Consider the following 21,370-nt stretch of genomic DNA (forward strand, 5'->3'; position numbering starts at 1 on the left):
GCTTTCTTCTTGCCACTCTTCCATAAAGGCCAGATTTGTGGAGTAGACAACTAATAGTTGTCCTGTGGACAGATTCTCCCACCTCAGCTGTGGATCTCTGCAACTCCTCCAGAGTAACCATGGGCCTCCTGGTTGCTTCTCTGATTCATTTTCTCCTTGTCCAACTCTTCAGTTTGGGTGGACGGCCTCCTCTTGGTAGGTTTGCGGTTGTGCCATATTCTTTCCATTTTCTTATGATGGATTTTATGGTGCTCAGAGAGATGTTCAAAGCACTGGATATTTTTGTATAATCTAACCCTGCTTCATATTTCTCCACAACTTTATCCCTGACCTGTTTGGTGAGCTCCTTGGTCTTCATGATGCTGTTTGTTCAGTAATGATCTCCAACAAACTCTGAGTCCGTCACAGAACAGGTGTATTTATACTGAGATTAAATTGCAGACAGGTGGACCCTATTTACTAATTATGTGACTTGCAAATGTGACTTGTGAATGCAATTGGTCGTTAAAATGTAGAAAAGTCCAAAGGGGGTGAATACTTATGCAAGGCACTGTAGATATCTTGGAGAGAGAAGCATCCTTCAGGTTCATTGTAATTGAATATGAAGATAATGAAAACCTTTGAACCCTGAAACTATCTACCTCTGATACATTTATATAGGATGCCTGTCTGCTAAGACTCATGTGAGCTGGAGTTCTTCACCAAAACTATACAAGCTAATTTACCTTGGTGAAGTCTGAGAGGCCTCATCTGTTACAATAGAAGAATCATTAACTGATTTCCTCAGACACACAGAAACCAACCAGCTCCCTGATTAGATGATGAATCAATTCGTAGACAATGATCAGTGAATAAAGGTCTTTGTTAAAAGGAAAGAATCCGTTGTTTCTTCAATCTGATTATTTGCTGGTTTCTCAGTTTTCTTGGATTTTGTTTTTTGACAGCTTGTTGACAAGTTTAAATTATTTAACTAACTAACTATAACTAACTGAAACTGGCTGGTTACTAATACAACTGTGCCTGAGGTTCCGTGAGTGCTTAACTTCTTGTCACAGAGAAACAATTGAAGCAATTTGATAAAATAAAATCAACACAAACATTAACTGAAACAATATTAGTCTTAAAACTAGTTTAAAAACATATCACCATTAAATGGTTAATGGAAGATCCTACATAGATGATATTCTTCTTCACTGGTGCAAACTGGAAAGAAACCTTCAATGAATTAAATTATGTAGTGATGCCATGGAGGGAAAACCTTTGGCTTTTGGGATCCTTGTGTTAGTTTCCCACTTTGCTCAGTTGGTAATCCAGCCATGGGTAGACCAACATATTGAACTTAATAAACTGTGAATATAGACTTACAACTCCAGTAAAAACCGATAAAAGAAAACCTTCATGGGAAATAAAGTGGAACAAACATCTGGTTACCTCTGTCTAATGATGACACAACAAAACAACTTCTTGTGATCAGCAGTGGTAGACAACCGTTTTGTATCTGCCAACATAAGTCACTTGTTTCAAGAGTAAAAAAAACAAACCCCTTAAGAACACACACACACTGAACAGAGAACTCATATCCTGAAACATGAGCCTTTAACCTTCACTGAGAAAAAGCAACAGTGATAATATAAAACATTTGTACAATATTTTCATATTTCAGCCTTTTACCACTTTTGTCGTATTTAACTGTAAAGTGAATATTTCAGGGTTTTGTGTCTAATCTTCAGTTCTTGAAAATACCTGTGAAACAATTATATACAGTCATATTTAACAGTGCAAGATTATTGCTTGGACATTACCTAAATAATTGCCAATAAATTGAATCATCAGTTAACCAATACGTCTCCGGTATCCATGTTCACAGTGGGTGTGTTTTGGGCGACCTGGTGGTCACGTGACCACATTATGACGGACAACACTCAAACATGTCATGGCTTCATAAACACACAATCTAGATACACACATACAAAAGATGGTACAAATAAGAAATATATGAGGCGACAAGCTGCTGAGACACTTTCAACGACACGGTGCTGTTTGATTGTTTGGGCTGCGATGACTAAACAGACCAAACGAGTGGAACCTGTGTCGTTGATCCTGAGGAGCCGGCAGCTCATCGCTCAGCTGCTCCTCCTGGTCTGATCACACAGGTCATCTGACGATGCTATGGCAACTTCCAACACAACACAACTGTCTCAGTTCATCACACACAGACACACACACACACACACTGAGTCGTATGCCCTTTAAGCACCAAAACATGGAAAGAACTAATCATGAGAATGAGCATTTTTAACTACCTTTTATTATTAATAAATTAAAAAGTGCGGAACGTTGCAAAAGTTTGGAATCCAAACTCGTCAATTGTCTTCCGACTCCGCCTCCTGCAGCCATGTGAAGAAGGCTGTGACGGTCTTCAGGGCCACGCCCTTATCCAGCTGATTGGCCGGGTCTTTTCTGGTCCCCGACTTGCAGAATGCGTCCTCGTCGTACATACACTCGAAGAATATCTTGAGGAGGTCTGGAGAACAAATACATGTCAGTCATCGTTTCAGCTGTGACGAAATTGAAATAAATCTCATTTTTCCGTGAGGTGAGACCAATTCCTAATGTTATCAATTCAAGTAATGGGATTTGTATCTAGATAAGAAACCAAAAATTGATGTATTAGAAATAACTGAAGACGGCATTGTGTTTAGCAAAAGTTATTTGGAGTGATGTTTCTCAAATGAACGAATCAAGTTAATGTCAGTGGAGAAAAAATTTGAGATTCAAAGTTTTAATCCAAACTTTTCAAATGTCCTTAAAAAATAGACGGAAATATGAAAATCTCCAATTCCATATAACAAGGCGAAGTTCTTCTGCTGATGAGAATCATGTGACAAGAACTAAAGCTCCAGAAAAGCTACTAAATGGACCTTGTAGTGAGATTGAACTGTTCCACTGGTTGGATCACAACTGAGAACTTGTTACACAGTTTATTCTTAAGAAACAAAGAAAAGGGATGATCTGTGAGTTTCATTTGGAGTGAACTCTGATGCAGAACTTACTTGGAGGATGATCGAGGGCGACGATCAGCGACTGAAGTTCCTGAAGAGCATGCAGATGTCGCTCACTCTCTGAGTTCCGGTACTGGAGCAATACAGGTAATCTCTTTTGAATGAGGGCCGTGTGCACTCGACAGTTGGTGTTATCTGCACAGTGAAGAAGGAGGCAGATTAAATTCATACGCTCGGCAGAGAATAAATATTGTAATCAGCGGTGCGATTTGAGCAGAGGAGTCTTTGCTCCGGCTGGTGGAGAGCTTACTTTTCACTGCTGCCTTACACACAGCCGTCATCAACGCCCTCAGGTAGGGAAACAAGCTCAGGTGAGATTCAGTCAGGTTCTCCTGAGAAACAGAGAGATCAGAGGAGGAGGAGGAGTAAAAACACAGCGTCTGTCAAATTCACAAGAATTAGCTCAGAAGTGATGACACTGAAGAGCAGTAAACACAGAGTTCAAAGTATGTAGATGTGTAACTAACGTATTTCTGGTCTAGAACTGGAGCTTATGTTTTCATTTGTTTAGTCAGTTTGTCAGCAGGATTCATCAAAAGCTACTGAAATGATTCCCATGAATATTTGTGGACCCAGGGAGGAAACCTAACATTTTGGAGCACAGGTGGATCCAGGAATTGTATTGATGAGATCTTACCAACAGTCGTGGACCAACATTAGCTTCAAGGTCCGAAATATAATTATATTCAGTTACTTTACAACAAGGTGTAACTTAGCCCCACTCTGTCTGCCCTTCAGGATTTTTACTACTAACTCGCAGAGACTGGTTGATTTCACTTTTCGTACCTTCAGACACTTGGCTTCGAAGTCTTGGTCCTGTTGAGGAGTGGTGTCAGAAGGCAAAGTTTCAGAGGCGGCCTCTCTGTAAACAGGACTAGAGACACTGCTGCCCTCTGGCTCAGGTTTGTGCTCTGAGACATTCGGTCTCCTAGGCACAGCTCCCTCTGGCTCGCTGTCTCTTGGCGGCTCCTCCGGGGTTGGCTCCTTTGAGCTGCTTCCCCTGGTGTACAGATCAGGCTGAGACGGTGCAGAGCTGAGCGGCTTTGCGCTGCGCTTTCTGTTCTTCCTGCGCTTCCTGCCTGTACGGCTACGAGTGATGGGGGACCAATAAACGAAGAGTCAGGAAGGATGTCAGTGTAAATGAGAAACTCTGAATATCAAGCTTTTCAACCAATTTGGAAAATACTACAAATTATTATCAGTGACCTAAACAGAAGCGAAATAAACAAAAGATTTTTTAAGTCAATGGAAACTAGTTAATCAGAGTTATAAATATCCTGCTAGCAGGAGAGATAAATATCAGAATCACAGACACTCTCCTCATGCTTCAGAGAAACCTAACACCAACAGGATCTTTCAAATCAGACAGCGTTGTCATCTCATACCTTCCCAGAGTTGTCCTGGCTTCGACGTCTGGGTTCTGTTGAGGAGTGGTGTCAGAAGGCAAAGTTTCAGAGGAGGCCTCTCTGTAAGCAGGACTAGAGGCTTGGGGCTGGAGTGCAGCAGGGGGCATGAGAGAAGGCTCAACGGCGGCTGTCTCCAGCTCAGTCTCTGACTCTGCAAGGCTGTTCAAAGCCGTGGGGGCTGCTCCAGACAAGGCAGCCAGAGTTCCAGGGGCGTCTAAGAGAGGCTTGTCTGTGTTCAGAGTCTGAGGTGGCACCAAAGAGGGTTTCAGCTCCTCGACTGAGGACAAGTGAGAAGAAGCTGGTTCCTTGGCTGAGGGACGCTCACTTGAGTTGGCCGCTTCAGGTGGGTTGGCCTGCCGGTTTGGCGCATCCTCTGGAAGAAGGAAAAGTACAGATGAATACATGTCTTCAGAATTCAATCAGCAAAAGGTAATATTTACACTTAACAGTTCTTCACATATAAGTAATGTGAAATTGGCCAAACAGTTACAGATCTTAATTAAATTGAATGTGCTGATTTGGTCACATGAGAAACACATGGAACTGAAATTTGTCATATCACAGATCTTAATTAATGGAGATATGGGCTTTCCAAGATAATTATTTAGGGGTAATCTGACTTTGACTGGTCATATCTCCTTTAACATGAGAAATAAACAACCACAGTCACAACAGTGTGATTAATGGCAGAGAGTGAATGTGTCAGTATTATCGTCCTGTCTGTCCGGTGTTGGACAGTGAAGTGCGTCTCACCAGGCTCTCGGACACTGCTGCCCTCTGGCTCAGGTTTGTGCTCTGAGACACTCGGACTCTGTGGCTGAAGAAACTGGAGTTTCTGTTCGAGTGGAGACAACATTGATATGGTGAGGAAGTATAGAAGAGAAGGACGGCGTGGAAACAATACAAAAAACATTAGAAAGTTCTTATTTGTCTCAATTAGTTAAAAAGTCTTCAAACAGCTGATAGATGGTAACAGAGGGTTTCCCTCCATTGATATTTCTTGAGTCTTGATGAGTGTTGACCTTCATCACTGACCTGTTGTGAGATGAAAGCCTGGACATCCTCTTTCTCCGGCAGAAGGTCAGTCCAGTTGAGGCCTGATTCTTCCCACAGAGAAGCCACAGTACGATGGCCCTGTGGACACGAGACGGGACAACGTCACAAACCTATGCTCTGAAATGTCTTTTCTATTACGTCTAATTTACAGCAGGGAGAAATATTTCATTCATAAACTTACTTAATGAATTAGAAAATATTTGCTTCAAATCAAAAGATCAAATCAGCCTAGTTGATTTCAGTGAGATTTTTCATTTAACTGGTTTATAATAATTATAGCAGAATCACAATAATAACACTGAATGAATAATACAAAAAAAAAAATGCTACAGTGAACTCCAGTGCAGTGTAAAAATATTTCAATAAAGATTGTATACAAGTCAATAATCTATGTGTATTTAAATTATATCTACAGCTGAGTCACTGGTTATAATCCACCTGCTTCATAATGAGAACAGGTAACAGGAAAAAAGAGTGAAGAACAGACTGAAGTGTTTCTTACCATTTGTTTGCATAGTATGAGCAGTATTTCAGAGATCAAGATCCCAGCTCTTCCCACAGGAAGCAAATGTTTGCTTAATTCACTGTGAACAAACAGAACATGACAGAAATTTAAATAAATCTTAAAAGTCTGAGCAGATCTTTACTTCATACACAGCTTAGTTTAGAGCAGAGTTCATCACAGTCAACACGTTTGTGGTCTCGTACCTAAAGAGCTCTCTCATAGAGAAGCCCCCCTCCTTCAGCACAGGGCTGAGCAGCTCAGCCAGGTACAGCCAGATGTGGGGAACGTCGATGGCCATGTCGTCCGCTTGCTCCAGCGTGTCTGCAAACCTGGGAAAAGAAACAAGGACGTTGTGGTTAGGAAAAAGAGCCGCTCCGAAAAACATAGTCAATATAAATTCAGTAAGTTAAGAAGCAGAAAATGTTTACATGTTCCCCAAATAAATAAATGAACGACAATATGGTCTTTTAGAAAACCAAAAACCACTGAAAATTGACGGTCATTCTCGCTTATTCTGGTATCGACAGGTTTTGAAAAATAATTAGCAGGAAGATAAATGGCTGGACAACATCAAATAAATCTTTTTATTTCACCCCAGCCAATGTAGAAGCAAAGGCTGTGTACATTTGCAAATACTGTGCAAAGACCTCTGTTAAGAATGACACAAAGATGCAGAAGCAAATAGTCAAGTGCCCAAAGTTTCCTCAGGGCTCAAATCAGCCTATGACAAAACAAAATGTTTATATTTATGTCTGTATATGACAAGGTAAATACAGTTAGTATAAATTAGCCACACAATGTCCAGTTTATTCCTGTATATTCCCGTATATTCCCGTTTATTCCTATGGAAAGTTTCCAACTTTTAATATTCCCGGAATTTTGCAACCCTAAGTAGAACTGAGCGGGGGAACTGACCCTTTGTAGAACTGGGGTTTGGGCAGGATTCCCTTCTGCGCCAGCTGGAAGAAGAGCTGGCCCAAGTGGTCCCGTGTGATCTGACTGCGCTCCAGAGTCGACTCCACCCCCACGCGTATGAAGATGTGCGACTGAGAGCCCAGATCAAGCTCCACCACACACTGGACAGCCTCCTGCAACAAAACAAAGACGCATGTTCAAGACTTATACTTTAATTCTTCCCTTTAAGAAGGTTTATTCTATGAAATCGAAAAGAAAAAAAATCAGTTATCAGTTGAGTGGATCTCAGCACCTTGAAATCTTTAAGGTGCAGGAACTCGTCGATGATGGACTTGCACTTCCTCTCGATCTCCTCCTCAGACCGAGCAGGTTTCTCTCTCGTCTGAACAGGCTCAGGTTTCACTGTCGATGCAAATAAACAACCAGAGTCACAACAGTGTGATTAATGGCACAGAGTGAATGTGTCAGTGTTATTGTCCTGTCACTCCGGTGTTGGGCAGCAACGTGTGTCTCACCAGGCTCTCGGACTCTGCTGCGCTCTGGCTCAGATTCGACCTCAGTGACTTTCGGTGCAGAGATCAGCGGCTTGTTGCTGCACTTTTTTTCTGTACGGCTACGACTGGTGGGGAACGGATAAACAAAGAGTCAGGAAGGATGTCAATGTAAATGAACATAAAGCTTTCTAACCAATTTGGAAACTACTACAAATTATTATCACTGCCCTAAACAGAGAGGAAACAAAACCCTAATAACAAAACTGATTTATTTTTTAAGTCAATGGAAACTAGTTAATCAGAGTTATAAATATCCTGATAGCAGGAAAGATAAATATCAGGATCACAGAGACACTCTCCTCATGTTTCAGAGAAACCTAACACCAACAGGATCTTTCAAATCAGACAGTGTTGTCATCTCATACCTTCCGTGAGGGCCCAGCTGGATCTTCTCGTCCATCTGCAGAAAGAGAAACAGACCATCAGGCACAAAAAAATGAGCCTTACAACTTTTCACGTTGTCTGTGATCAGTTTCTACTCAGAGGTCACTGCTGATTTCACAAAATATACTATATTCAGCTTCTCTTGTTTTGAAATTGTTTTACATTATTAAACTCATTATACAAATCATTATGTATATTGTTGAATTGATTTACTCTGAGTTGAGGGCGTGAAATCGTGGGCGTGAGGAAGAAGCAGGAACAAATCGACACAAATGCCCCTGTTATGAGTCTTTTATCAGTAATAAGTAGAAAATCTAAGAAACTTGTTTACCAATGTCTGTATGAATCATAAAATATTACATATTTCTGATTATACAAGAGAAACTTAACAAGTCCTGACTCTGCTTTAGGTTCCAGCTTTAATTCAAATTCAAATTTCAAATCTCTCAGATCAAACTATCATTAAATCAAAATTAGTTAAGTTATTTAAATGTTTAAAGTCTGTAGCCAATTCTCCAGATTTTACCCGGAGGTCACGCCTGACAACGGCTTAAGTTTCCATGGAACACGACCAGTTAACACATGGTAATTGTTTGTCATTGTTTTTGTGATTCCAATGTAGAGATATGAGCAAATCAACTATGAGGGACAGAAAGTAAATAGCAGCTTCATGTCTCCTGTAGCAGTGCATTTGTACAAACCTCACAGTAGAAGGTAAGAAAAAGGTAAAATGGTAAGATCTGTGTCGAAGCCTCGGAAAGCTCGTCTCACCTTGGAGATCTTTGGGATCTTGTTGGGGTCGATGGTCCTGCCATTCTTCCTCATGGGCACAGTTTTCCAGGTCTCCTCTCCCTGTACTTGCGGATCTCTCTGCTCCCTCTGCTCCCTCTGATCCCTCTGCTCCCTCTGCTCTCTCTGCTCTCTCTGATCCCTCTGATCCCTCTGCTGTCTCTGCTCTCTCTGCTCTCTCTGCTGTCTCTGCTCTCTCTGCTGTCTCTGCTCTCTCTGCTCCCTCTGCTCCCTTGGATCTGTGGAGACACACCCACACAAAAAAACAAGAAACAAACAGGGAAATACAGGTTTAAGATAAGTTCACAGGAAAAACAGTGGAGTCAAACAGCTGTGAAAGTGGCAGACAGAGTGACATTTCTGACTGTTTTAGTGGCATGCTGCGTTACAGGATGAAATATTATAGGTCAGCTAGCAGATGGGAGGGAGCTAGGGGGCTTTCTGTCTGCTGTTGGGCACAATAGCATCTCTGCAGGCTATAGGGACAGGAAGTCTACAGCCTGTCTTCCTGAGTTACTATAGCTGTGCCAATGTAATTCTAAACCTTAAAGAGGATTTAGACTGCAGGCCTGACCTGGCCGTCTCCTGGTGTCCTTGAAGTACAGTTGCTGCTGCACTTTTCTCTGCTCCTCTTCCTCTTCAAGCTTTGCCTCCTTGTGGATCTGATCAATTGTCTTTGGACCCTGGTTGGCTCTTCTTGACACCCATTTGTGCTGAAGAAAAACAAATGTACAGAACAACAATGACTTCAAACCTGAATCAGACAGATTCTGTAGTGTTAAACAGATGTCTTAGCTCAGCTTCAATCACAGAGGAATATTCTAATGACTGGGGACACACTGATGAATTCATTAAAGATCAATAGTTATCACGTATTCCTCAGGTTTCAACCATTTTTCCCTGTTCGTTGTTTCTATGGAATTTTCTTACATTTCTTCGCCATTATCTATGTATCTATCTATATCAGTCCTTCTAAAAAGCATCAGATCTCCTTAACAACAGCAGTGTAGATATTCATTAAACAGAATAGGACCAGAAAATATAGTATCATGTTCCTGGTCATCAGAGAGATCGATGAAATAAATCTCTCTGGTAAAATCCATCTTACGGTTAAGAATTTGATTCTTGGACTCTTTACAATTGTGCAAATGAAAGAAAAATCACAAAGACCCACTCACCAATCTTAGGTCTATGGTATCCTGCAACATGAACCTTGTGCGTGAAGACGTCTTCCCCTCTCTGATGATTTTTTCCATCTGCTTAAAATAGTGATCCATCCGAGGCTGGTGAGACACAGAGGGAGAGAGACGGTTAATTTGAGACACGAAAGTCATGTTCAGCATGTCTCCATTCAATCTACCAGACAGCAGGTTGCAGATACTATTATTTTCAGAGTTGACCAATTGTCCAGTTTATCACTTGGAACAGTCCTGACCGCCTGAGATGAAACCGGAACATTTCATCAACAGCCGTAAAAGCCGTAAAGCTTCCGTGCTGAGGAAACGACCACAACCTACTTGTAAGCAGCTGCTGTGGGATTGTAAATCAGAATCACCTTCTAAATCACTTATTTGACATTTCCAGAAGAAAACATCTTAGTGGGATGAAAGCAGAGACATGAACTGATCTTTGGCTGCCCTAATGTCAAAAACACTGCTGACAAAAAGTTCTCATCACATCTTCATCCCTGCAAACAATGCATTTCTCTTAATATTTAATTTGAAAGGGAAACCAGCCGCATATTATCCTGTAGATTATATTCAAAGTTTTCAATCTGTAGCCCCTCAGACCTTTCTAAGACCGTAATAAAAGAAATTTAAGATTTATGTAAAATGTACAACCACCAGCTCACCTTGGCCTCCACTAAATCAAAGTCCTTGCCGATGGTGGTGAGCAGCCTGCAGAGACACTCCAGGGAAGCTTCGTCGTGGTTCCCCAGCAGCTTCACCACGCAGTCATGCATGATGGCCTCTGTTAGCATCTTTAGCTTGAACAGTTCACCAATGAACTTTATGTTGCTGATGGATCGCCGCCGGGCAATGTCCTTGGCCTCCTGCAGCTCTACCTGAAGTCGGTCACGCTCCGTCTAATGGGACCAAGGAAACAAACCTCTTGAACAGAGTTGAAACAGAAACTAAATGTTGTTTTGGTAAAGATCCGGTGTCACACTTACCGATGCAGCAGAGTCCAGCTCCTTCTGCTTCCTCTCAAACACCACATCATCCACCTTGTCTTTCTCAAATTCTTTCTGGCAGCGGCTTAGCAGCAGCTTTTGAAAGTTCACTGTGTTGTTGGGAGCGTCAGTGATGGGCACTTTGAGCTGCACATGAAAAGTAAGTGGAATGAATTCAGTAGAGAACATAAGCATTAGAATAAAATAAGTAATGAACTAACCGGGAAAAAAGTTTTCAGCGGTTTAACATTTCTTTTTATATTTCGCAAATTAATATTTTCGTATCTGGATTATTTAGATTTTAATGACTGATATATTTTTAAGGTTATGTTATCAAATGATGGAAGACAGAAAATGTAATAGTTTCTCTAGAACTCTTGTTAATAGTGTCTATAATTAAGGATATGCACGTTTAATAAATTGTGTTTTAAAGGATTATTTGTGACTGATTTTCAAACTCCTTAATAAATAGTGTCGTCTGGTGTACACTCTAGAGGCATCAAAACAATAAAACCTCATCATCACATTGTACTGAATTGTGTTGCTTTTCACAGCATTATTCTGCATCAAGGCAGAGCTGAATATGAACCAATTGATCCATTTGCTGCATAAACATTTAGCAAATTGTTGACTATATATTGAGACACAGTGTGCACACCCCTCCAATAGATGGTTTAAAGATTACACTTAATTCCTCCATCGTGTTTTTGCATCTGATGAATGCGGCAGTTTACGAAAAAGCTATATTTAAGTACTTCTCCAAATCCAATTCAAACAATTACATTGCAAACACAAGACTCTCTCGTTCCAAAGTCGACACACTTCTCTGCTCAACTAAGCGACCAGCTTACCGTGGCGAGGCAGCGGCACATTTTCCCGTAGGCCACCGAGAAGCTGGGCTCGTCGATGGCCTTTTCAAACACCAGGTCGATGACTCCTTTGAGCCGCTCCTCAGTGTCGATGGTCAGGTCCCAGACCTGCTTCACCAGCTGGCTGAACTTCTCCGGCGTCAGCTTGTTCAAGATGCTGCGGACCTTCTTGAACAGGTCCTGAGGGAGTAGGTCATAACATGTACTTAAACTCTGAGGTCATCGATCACAAACACCAATCTCTCACTCCACATGAAAAACTACTCCTGTTGTAAAGCTACTAGTAATACGGAAATTAAATACTCACAATGATTTCCTATATTTACAGATTTAAACAACATTTTTACTGGAATTTCCAATACTTTGAAAATCTTCAATCACGTAGACTAACATTTATTATCAGAAAATTCTGTATATGTAATTTCTATATATGCCCACTGCTTTGTGGATTTCAGATTGTGTATATTTGGTTGTACCTGTGTTTTGTTGGACTCTGGTTCCGCTGGGAGGCTTTCCCTCTTCATGCCTGGTTTCCAGGCATTCTCTGATTTCTTCAGCTGAACATCGTCGTGCAAAGACAGGCCCATGATGATCTTCCTGGGTGGTGGTCGCCGGGCCCCAAGGTTTTTAAGCTTAACACAGGAAAAAAGGGAAAAACAGTATTATTACCATGACAATATCTTTTAAAGAAAAAGACAGGGGGGAGCCAGAGAGAATGAAGACCAAGGTCGGAAGAATGGGTAGATACAAAAATAAAAGGGTCGAAAATAGATAGAAAAAGAGAGAAAGGCTAGGGTGATATGTGATCAATATTTAGCATGGCCCTTGAAGGAGATTCTAAATATTGAAATGGCCCTTGATAGAAAAAAAGGTTCCCCTACCCCTGAATGAGAGCAACCATCAACTGTAAACAGGTCAGTGTGTTTCTTTCACCTGTGCAGCCCGCAGGGAAGGGAAAGGCATGGGTGCCATGGGCTTCATGATTGGCTGATTAGTTGGGTAGACGGCTAGAGGAGTCTGTGAGACAGGCTGTTTGGAAGACGTGTTTGTCGGGATGGTGGGCCTAGCAGTCTGTATCTGAGTCCTCTGGAAAAACTGTAGGTAAGATGGGAGAGAAACACAGAAGACATTAAGAACGATCCCAGAGACAGCTGACTCATTTCTGCAGGCTGCCATGCTTTGATCTAAAGTACAAACAAGTTCAGTTTTTTAGACGACTATTCTTCTTATGTTTAAGTCAAAGTTCAGATGGACATCTATTAAATAACATTATATACAATTCCAAAAAGTTTTACGAATAACCAGGGAATAATTACCTGATGATGTGTCTGTCACGTCTCAGTAGCAATCTGTTGGGTTTCTGATATATCACCTAGCCCTTGATCTTTAGTGGACAAAGTCAAAAGCCAAAGTTTAGCAAATAGTACAGGGAGCTAGGCACAAAAACCATATCAATAATTATCGTAATATAATTCTCATCAATAATTGAATAACTACATTCACATTCGACATTCCCTTATATCTTTGTCTTCTGACACTGGGAAAAGATATGGTTATGATGATGATGGTGGAAGAAGAGAAGCAGGAGGGAACTTACAGTTGGGTAAATTACCAGATGATGCGTCTGTCGTGACTGTAGCAAACTGGTGGGTTGTGAGGAGATGTCCAGCAATGAGGGAGAGAAGGAATGATGTCAAATAAACGTCAAAGGAATAACAGAGCACATTATAGAACAGAGAGCATCACTCTGGAGAGAAAAAATATCTGCCTATAAACTTACAAAAAAAAAATGAATTGTGTCATTTATCATGATAATTCCTGATATATCACCTAGCCCTTGATCTTTAGTGGGCAAAGTCAAAAGCCAAAGTTGGCAAATAGTACAGGGAGCTAGATACAAAAATGATATCAATAATTAACGTAATATAATTCTCATCAATAACTGAATAACTAAAGACATTCCCTTATATCTTTGTCTTCTGACACTGGGAAAAGATACGGTTTTGATGATGATGGTGGAAGAAGAGAAGCAGGAGGGAACTTACAGTTGGGTAAATTACCAGATGATGCGTCTGTCGTGACTCTGTAACAAACTTGTGGTTTGTGAGTAGATGTCCAGCAATGAGGGAGAGAAGGAATGACTACAAATAAACATCAAAGGAATAACATAGGACATTATAGGACAAAGAAAAATCTTCCTTTAAGCCGAGGCGCATCATGGACAAAGAAAAATCTGCCTTTAAGCCGAGGCGCATCTTGGACAAGCTGCAGTTCACTGGGTGGCCACTAGTGGCGGGCTCCAAGAAGGGGTCAATTCCCATGTTAATGAAAAGAAACTCACTGTAAAATAATGTTATGTGTTGTGTATGTTCCATCTGGTTCTTATAGTTTATTCTGTGTTCAGCAGGTGGAAGCACCACAGATTTTCAAACAGAACCGATGTACTGGGCTCTGGGTTTGTATCCTCATGGTTAAATGCACATATTGTAAGACGCTTTGGATAAACGTATTGAAAGAAATAAAACATTGTACAAATAGATAAAATGTCTTTCTACCTCATCTGTAATATTCAAGGTGATAATCTCCCACAGAGCTGTTGATAACAGTCCACATCAAGTCTCTCCACTTCTCTCTGAAGACATAATTATACACTTAATATTAGAACGGTTTACAACACCGGTGTGTGCAGATTATAATCATATCTAAACTGTAACCAAAAAGAGGGGGATGAGTGTGGCGTGACAGGTCACATGTCAAAATCACGACTGTTTGCTGTCCTGGCTCCTAAATGGTGGAATGAGGTCCCCATCGACATCCGGACACCAGAAAGTTCACACATCTGCCGCAAACTAAAAACTTACCTCTTCCGACTATACCTTGAATAAAAATTTGAAACTAACAATTTAGTAGCACTTAAAATGCACTTACTTATAGCACTTTGTAGTTTTGCTTTATTTTTGAAGAAATTGTACTTTCTTGATTCTTGTTGTTCTAGGTTTGTACCCTCAGGGTTGAATGCACTTATTGTAAGTCTGTTTGGATAATAGCGTCAGCTAAATGTAATGTAATGTAATCTTGTGGAAATGCAACGCTGCGACCATGAGGAGCAGTCTGCAGTTATCCAGCAAAGGTAAGGATCATATAAACATATAAAAGTGATATCAAAGTGAAATATCGCAGTGTTCAGAGTTGACAAACTCGTTCTCTGGTTGAGACTCACTCTTTCTTCTCTGTGCCCTTTCCTTCCTTCTCCTCCCCGGCTTCGTCATCGGCCTTCTGCTCTCCGTTCTCTGTGGGCCCTGCATCGCCTGCCCCCGCCTTGCTGTCACCCTCCTTAGTCTCAGCCTCCTTGGTTGAAGATGCTGCCGGCTCCTCCTCCGTGGCTTCGGGCTCTGAGGGGGAGACAAGAATGAGCTGCCCTCTTTTTTTAAACTTAAATTATAGTTAATAGTGAACAGAGGACCCTTTAAGTATTTTTGTATCCACTGGTAGAGATGTTCAGCATCTCCTTCAGTTGTGACAAAACTAGATAATTAAAGACACCATCCATGTTTTCACCGCTGTCAAATTACAACTGCAAAGGGGGAGCAGCACACTAAGTGGAAAGAAGCAGATTGGGTCAGAGAAGAACCAATTACATTTGGAGCAAATTAACTTTTAATTGAACCCTAACAATGGAAAAAACTGATTTATTATCATTTTCTTTATGGTCTATATCTGTATAGTTGTTTTCTAGTCTTGATGACCTCTCAAAGTGCTTTAGTACTGTTCTTGCCATTCAACAATTCACACATCAACATGTATTCATACACGCAACATACAATCCACAGGTGACTCACCCTCAGTGATGAAAAACTAAACTGAGGGAGGGAAGGGCTAACAGGAAGTAACAAACTTTTGGGGAGCACAAAAGGTGGTGCACAACGACATCATCTCCACAAGTAGCACTATCAAAATAAAATAGTAACTTAATAAAATTCACAAATACAAATATACAATACAAAAATACAAAATATCTATACAAAGTAACATTTATTTCGACATAAACATTACTGAATAAAAATATATAAAAGATAAAAAATGTAAAAAGTGATATGCAAAATGCAAAACAGTAAACAGTGTCCGATTGCAATATGCAATGTGATGCAGTATAGTATAATATGATGTAATGTGTTAATTTAACACATCCTAAAGGTGAGGGGGCGGAATAAAAGTCTGAGTCAGGTGGGGGTCCCGGGCCTTGTTTATGAGGCCAACTGCAGCCGGTAAGAAGCTGGTCTTGTGGCGGGAGGTTTTGGTCCTGATGGCCCGCAGCCTCCTGCCCGAGGGAAGAACCTCAAATAGTTTGTGACCCGGGTGGGAGGGATCAGCCACAATCTTACCTGCCCGCCTCAGGGTCCTAGAGGCAAACAGGTCCTGAAGAGATGGCAGATTGCAGCCGATCACCTTCTCAGCAGAACGGATGATCCGCTGCAGCCTCCTTTTGTCGTTGGCAGTGGCAGCAGCGAACCAGATGGAGATGGAGGAGGTGAGGATGGACTCGATGATGCAGGTGTAGAAGTGCACCATCATTGTCTTTGGCAGGTCCATCAACTGGCAACGGGGTGCCTTGTACACCCCACAAGACCCTAACACATTGTGTAATGCAACTTGTGCATAGCAGAAAACAAAAACAATGGAGTATTAAACCAAAACAAAACATTCAGACTTATTAAGGCGTAGACTAGCTGAATAAAACCCTAATCATTGAACGCTTGGAACATAGACTACACACCAAACTTGTCCTGAACAACATCCTGCCTAGACATGGTTTGTAGGAACCTGTTAACAGGTTTAACCAGCCGACCAAATCTAGATCTAACCTGAGTTTGTGCAAAAGAGTGGTCACAGGGTATTTGTGAAGTCTGGTCTACAGTATGTTCCACGTCAGTATGAGAAGTCTTTGTCACAGTATCACAGTCCGACTCCCTCACATGTGCTGAATTGTCCACAGCAGTCCCAGGGCTGACATTACAAATAACTGAGTCAGCTAGCAGATTGTCCTCTTGTAAAACCGAGGATTCTTGGGAACCAAAGGTCACGCTCTGGTGGTCAGAAATAGCCACTACTGATGGACATGGCGTCGACAGTTGAGTGATCCAATCTATGGTCCTCCTCTCAGAATCTACAGGTTCTAGTTCAGTCGATACACCCTGACTAAGTACATCAGATGCAGGTGAATCTTTGTCATCGTCAGCATCAAGACTGCCACTGGCAATAAAAGACACACTGTCACTCTCAAACTGGGTCTCTCCGGCTCCTTCCACATTAACAGTTCCTGACACTGACGATCCCATAACAGACTCAGACGAGGTAGGTTCAGAGGTTTCACTTGTGTCCCCAACAGGGAGGAAATTGACTGGCATCAGTAAGTTCCTATGGATAACCTTCTCTTGACCACTGATCGTGTCACGGATCCTGTACGTGTGTGTCCCTTCATTCATGTCCACTACAGTATAAATGGTTGAGTCCCATCTATCAGCAAGCTTCTTTTTACCCCTGTCTTTCTTGTTGGCCATGAGCACTCTGTCACCGATGTTAATGTCGGAACCTTTCACTTTCCTGTTGTACAACTGTGCATGCCTGTACTGCTCTCTACCAGCATGGTCTTTGGCAATCTCCATCGCTTCCTTCAGATCTTCAGTGAGACATGTAACGTACTTTTCATAGCTTGTCACTGCAGAGTCATGGAGCACACTACGAAAAAGAACATCAACAGGCAGACGGGGGACACGTCCGAACATTAGGTAAAAGGGCGCATAACCCGTTGTTTCGTGGGCAGTGCAGTTGTACATGAACGTCAGAGTCTGCAAGCGCCTTGGCCAATCACTTTTTTCATCAGGGGACAATGCACGGATCATGCCACCCAAGGTACGGTTCTACACTCCCATTTCCCATAGGATGGTAGGGGGTAGTGTGTGATTTCCGGATGCCTGAGACTCTGAGAAGCTCACTAATCAGGTGACTCTCGAAGTTAGCACCCTGGTCACTGTTGATCCTTTCGGGAAAAATCACAAAAGTAACGATCCCAGAGAACTCTTCCGAGCTGTTTGGCTGTCTGATCCCTACATGGAAATGCCTGAGCCATTTTTGTGAAATGGTCCGTAACCACTAAGACGTCAATGGACCTGTTCTTGGAATCCTCGGCTGACCAAAAGTCAATACAAACTAATTCTAATGGCCTTGTAGATGTGATGCTCTCTAACTGGGCTCTACCCTCAGGCTCAACCTTCTTGCTAACAATGCATCGCTGACAATGACGAACATAATCTCTCACGTCTCTATCAAGATTTGTCCAGAAAAACCTATGTCTAGTCAGACCTAGAGTCCTGAACTGAGCCTGGTGACCTGCTCTGTCATGAACACCTTGCAGGACCACAGACCTCAGTGAATCAGGGACAATGTACTGAAAACGCTTTGCCTTAGTTTTGTGGTCCTTAGAAACCCTGTACAACACACCGTTAATGACACTCAGCCTATCCCAATGCTTCAAGTACCTTGTAACAGAGACAGACTCTTTAAACCTTTCTCTTCTGGAAGGCTTCCGATGCCTCTCAACATAGAAGAAAACACGGGAGAGGGCCTCATCCTCCAACTGTTTATCGCGAAGTTCTTTCTCGGTGTAAGCAGGTAAGGCGTCCAGCCCAGGCGGAATCAACTGAGGTAGATGCTGCAACACTTCAGCTGCACGGACCCTTGAACATGTGTCCCACTCAATGTGTGACTGCAGCATGGCAGACACGTCCTACATCACAACAGACTGAACTTGCATATGAACTGGAGTGCACGTGGACTGAATGTCATTCCTATCCAAATGGGATGTATGGTGACCACTGGAAGATTTGAAGGCTTTCTGAACAGAAGCACTAGACACATTTGAGACCTCGTTAACCCTCGTGTTGTCCCTGCTTCCCCATGCTGTTGGCTGTGAGCGTTTGGGTAGCGATTTGACTAACGCTTGTTTGCAATACCCTGCTTCAAACACACAGACGCACGCGCACACGCACAGCCCACCACACATCAGCTCGCGCATGTAGGGCAATAGAAAAGCGAACAGCCCTTGCAGATGTATTTGTCACACCCGCTCCAAGTTGCGTGCCGGTGTGACGTAGGACCCCTGGGATGCCCGCGTTGGCGAGTCTCATCGACCTGGGTCTCTGAGACCCGAAGGCTCGCGCTGAGGGGCTTGCGCGGCCGCTCGCGTTGAGGACCGTCTCTCCCATCGGCGTCCCCGTGACCCTGAGACTTGCGGACGCGGTTTCCCGCGTCGTGTCCTCGAGCCTGTTCTTGCTCCGTGATGAGAAGAAGAAGAAGAAGAAGAAGAAGAAGAAGAAGAAGAAGAAGAAGAAGAAGAAGAAGAAGAAGAAGAAGAAGAAGAAGAAGAAAAAAAACACATTTTTATTATTTCTCTTATAGCTGAACGACTCGCGAGGCTGGACCGACCCGGCTGCCAGTGTCGTGCACTCGAGACTGTTCTTGCTCGGTGATGAGAAGGAGAAGAAGGAGAAGGAGAAGGAGAAGGAGAAGAAAAAGAAGACTCGTGCGCAGTAATAATAATAAAAAAGAAACACATTTTTATTATTTCTCTTATAGCTGCAAGACACACGCAAAGACGTAGGGCCGGTGTGACATGAGGCCGGTCGCTTGTCGGTCGGGGTCCCTGTGACCCTTAGACTCGCGACGCTGGACCGACCCGGCTGCCAGTGTCGTGCACTCGAGACTGTTCTTGCTCGGTGATGAGAAGGAGAAGAAGGAGAAGGAGAAGGAGAAGGAGAAGAAAAAGAAGACTCATGCGCAGTAATAATAATAAAAAAGAAACACATTTTTATTATTTCTCTTATAGCTGCAAGACACACGCAAAGACGTAGGGCCGGTGTGACATGAGGCCGGTCGCTTGTCGGTCGGGGTCCCTGTGACCCTTAGACTCGCGACGCTGGACCGACCCGGCTGCCAGTGTCGTGCACTCGAGACTGTTCTTGCTCGGTGATGAGAAGGAGAAGAAGGAGAAGGAGAAGGAGAAGGAGAAGAAAAAGAAGACTCGTGCGCAGTAATAATAATAAAAAAGAAACACATTTTTATTATTTCTCTTATAGCTGCAAGACACACGCAAAGACGTAGGGCCGGTGTGACATGAGGCCGGTCGCTTGTCGGTCGGGGTCCCTGTGACCCTTAGACTCGCGACGCTGGACCGACCCGGCTGCCAGTGTCGTGCACTCGAGACTGTTCTTGCTCGGTGATGAGAAGGAGAAGAAGGAGAAGGAGAAGGAGAAGAAAAAGAAGACTCGTGCGCAGTAATAATAATAAAAAAGAAACACATTTTTATTATTTCTCTTATAGCTGCAAGACACACGCAAAGACGTAGGGCCGGTGTGACATGAGGCCGGTCGCTTGTCGGTCGGGGTCCCTGTGACCCTTAGACTCGCGACGCTGGACCGACCCGGCTGCCAGTGTAGTGCACTCGAGACTGTTCTTGCTCGGTGATGAGAAGGAGAAGAAGGAGAAGGAGAAGAAAAAGAAGACTCGTGCGCAGTAATAATAATAAAAAAGAAACACATTTTTATTATTTCTCTTATAGCTGCAAGACACACGCAAAGACGTAGGGCCGGTGTGACATGAGGCCGGTCGCTTGTCGGTCGGGGTCCCTGTGACCCTTAGACTCGCGACGCTGGACCGACCCGGCTCCCTCCGTTGCGTAATGGAACCTGTCCCTGCTTTCAAACGCACGCGCACACGTGCACACGCACAGCCCACCACACATCAGCACGCGCAAGAAGGGCAATAGAAAAGGGAACAGCTCTTGCAGATGTATTTGTCACACCCGCGGCACTTTGTGTGAGTTTTACAGTCCTTGTTCCTGGGGCATATCTGACACCTCTTCCTCTTGCTCGCGGCGAGCGGGGCCGCGGCGGCCGCGACGGCCAGGGCTAGACTGGAGGCCGGACCCTGGGATTGTTGCTGTTGCTGTCGTTGTTGCTGTCTTTGTTCTTTTCGCTGCGGGACTAGGGCCGGAGGGGCAGCCGGACGCTCGGGCCGAGCGTCGTCTCGGTCGCTGTCATCGTCTCTCTGCTCGGCGGCGGCTGCGGTTTCGGCTGCGGCGGCCGCGGCCACTTTCACGGCCTTCACGACCGCGGCAGACGCCTCGGTGCGTGGAACGCGCTCCCGCCGCGCGATGTAAGGCGCCACGAGAGCCTTTCCTAGCCGCTCGAGGAACACCCTGCGCTTGTTCCGCTTGCCCGGCATCCAGTCGGGGTTGACCTCTCGCCATATCACAAAGGCGTTGTAGGAAGAGACGTCGAGGATGTTGTGGAAGACGACCAGGGGCCAGCGCGCGGTCATCCTCCTGCAGCTGTACGTTCCGATCACCTTGTCCAGGTTGTCCACGCCTCCTTTGTTGCGGTTGTAGTCCAGGACGACGACCGGTTTGCCGTCCGCGCGGTCGCTGACGTCGGCCTCCGAGTGCCGCGTGCTCAGGAGCACCACGTTCCTGTTTTTCTTCCTCGGGACGTACGACACCAGAGTGGCGGCGGGCGTGAAGGCGAACACGGAGGAGAATGCCGCTCGTCCCTTGACGGCGAGCAGCCGGGGCGGGAGCTCGGGCTTGTTCTTCCGAACCGTGCC

At 43.6% G+C, this 21,370-nt stretch overlaps 1 protein-coding gene across 1 annotated transcript; it reads right to left on the bottom strand.

The window, feature by feature from the left end:
* Positions 1-2,337: 2,337 nt before the first annotated feature.
* On the bottom strand, positions 2,338-13,225 carry LOC128456167 (eukaryotic translation initiation factor 4 gamma 3-like). The gene is made up of 21 exons (XM_053440247.1): positions 13,217-13,225; positions 12,647-12,808; positions 12,190-12,345; positions 11,696-11,893; positions 10,839-10,991; positions 10,524-10,757; positions 9,850-9,954; positions 9,246-9,384; positions 8,654-8,910; positions 7,864-7,898; positions 7,460-7,563; positions 7,237-7,346; positions 6,945-7,117; positions 6,233-6,358; positions 6,027-6,108; positions 5,491-5,602; positions 4,619-4,841; positions 3,849-4,149; positions 3,292-3,394; positions 3,054-3,179; positions 2,338-2,524 (listed from the first exon to the last, which is right to left on the bottom strand). The coding sequence occupies exons 1-21, from the start codon at positions 13,223-13,225 to the stop codon at positions 2,364-2,366; spliced, it is 3,069 nt and encodes a 1,022-aa protein (XP_053296222.1). The 3' UTR covers positions 2,338-2,363.
* Positions 13,226-21,370: the final 8,145 nt, after the last annotated feature.

Source organism: Pleuronectes platessa, chromosome 14 (assembly GCF_947347685.1).
Source record: "Pleuronectes platessa chromosome 14, fPlePla1.1, whole genome shotgun sequence".
Taxonomy (NCBI): domain Eukaryota; kingdom Metazoa; phylum Chordata; class Actinopteri; order Pleuronectiformes; family Pleuronectidae; genus Pleuronectes; species Pleuronectes platessa.

Excerpts from the sequence above, each read along its gene's own strand:
- LOC128456167 (XM_053440247.1), bottom strand. Across the intron at positions 9,955-10,523 it reads TTGATTTAGTGGAGGCCAAG|CCTCGGATGGATCACTATTT; the intron begins GTGAGCTGGTGG and ends GTGTCTCACCAG. Across the intron at positions 7,564-7,863 it reads CAGCTGGGCCCTCACGGAAG|TCGTAGCCGTACAGAAAAAA; the intron begins GTATGAGATGAC and ends GTTCCCCACCAG.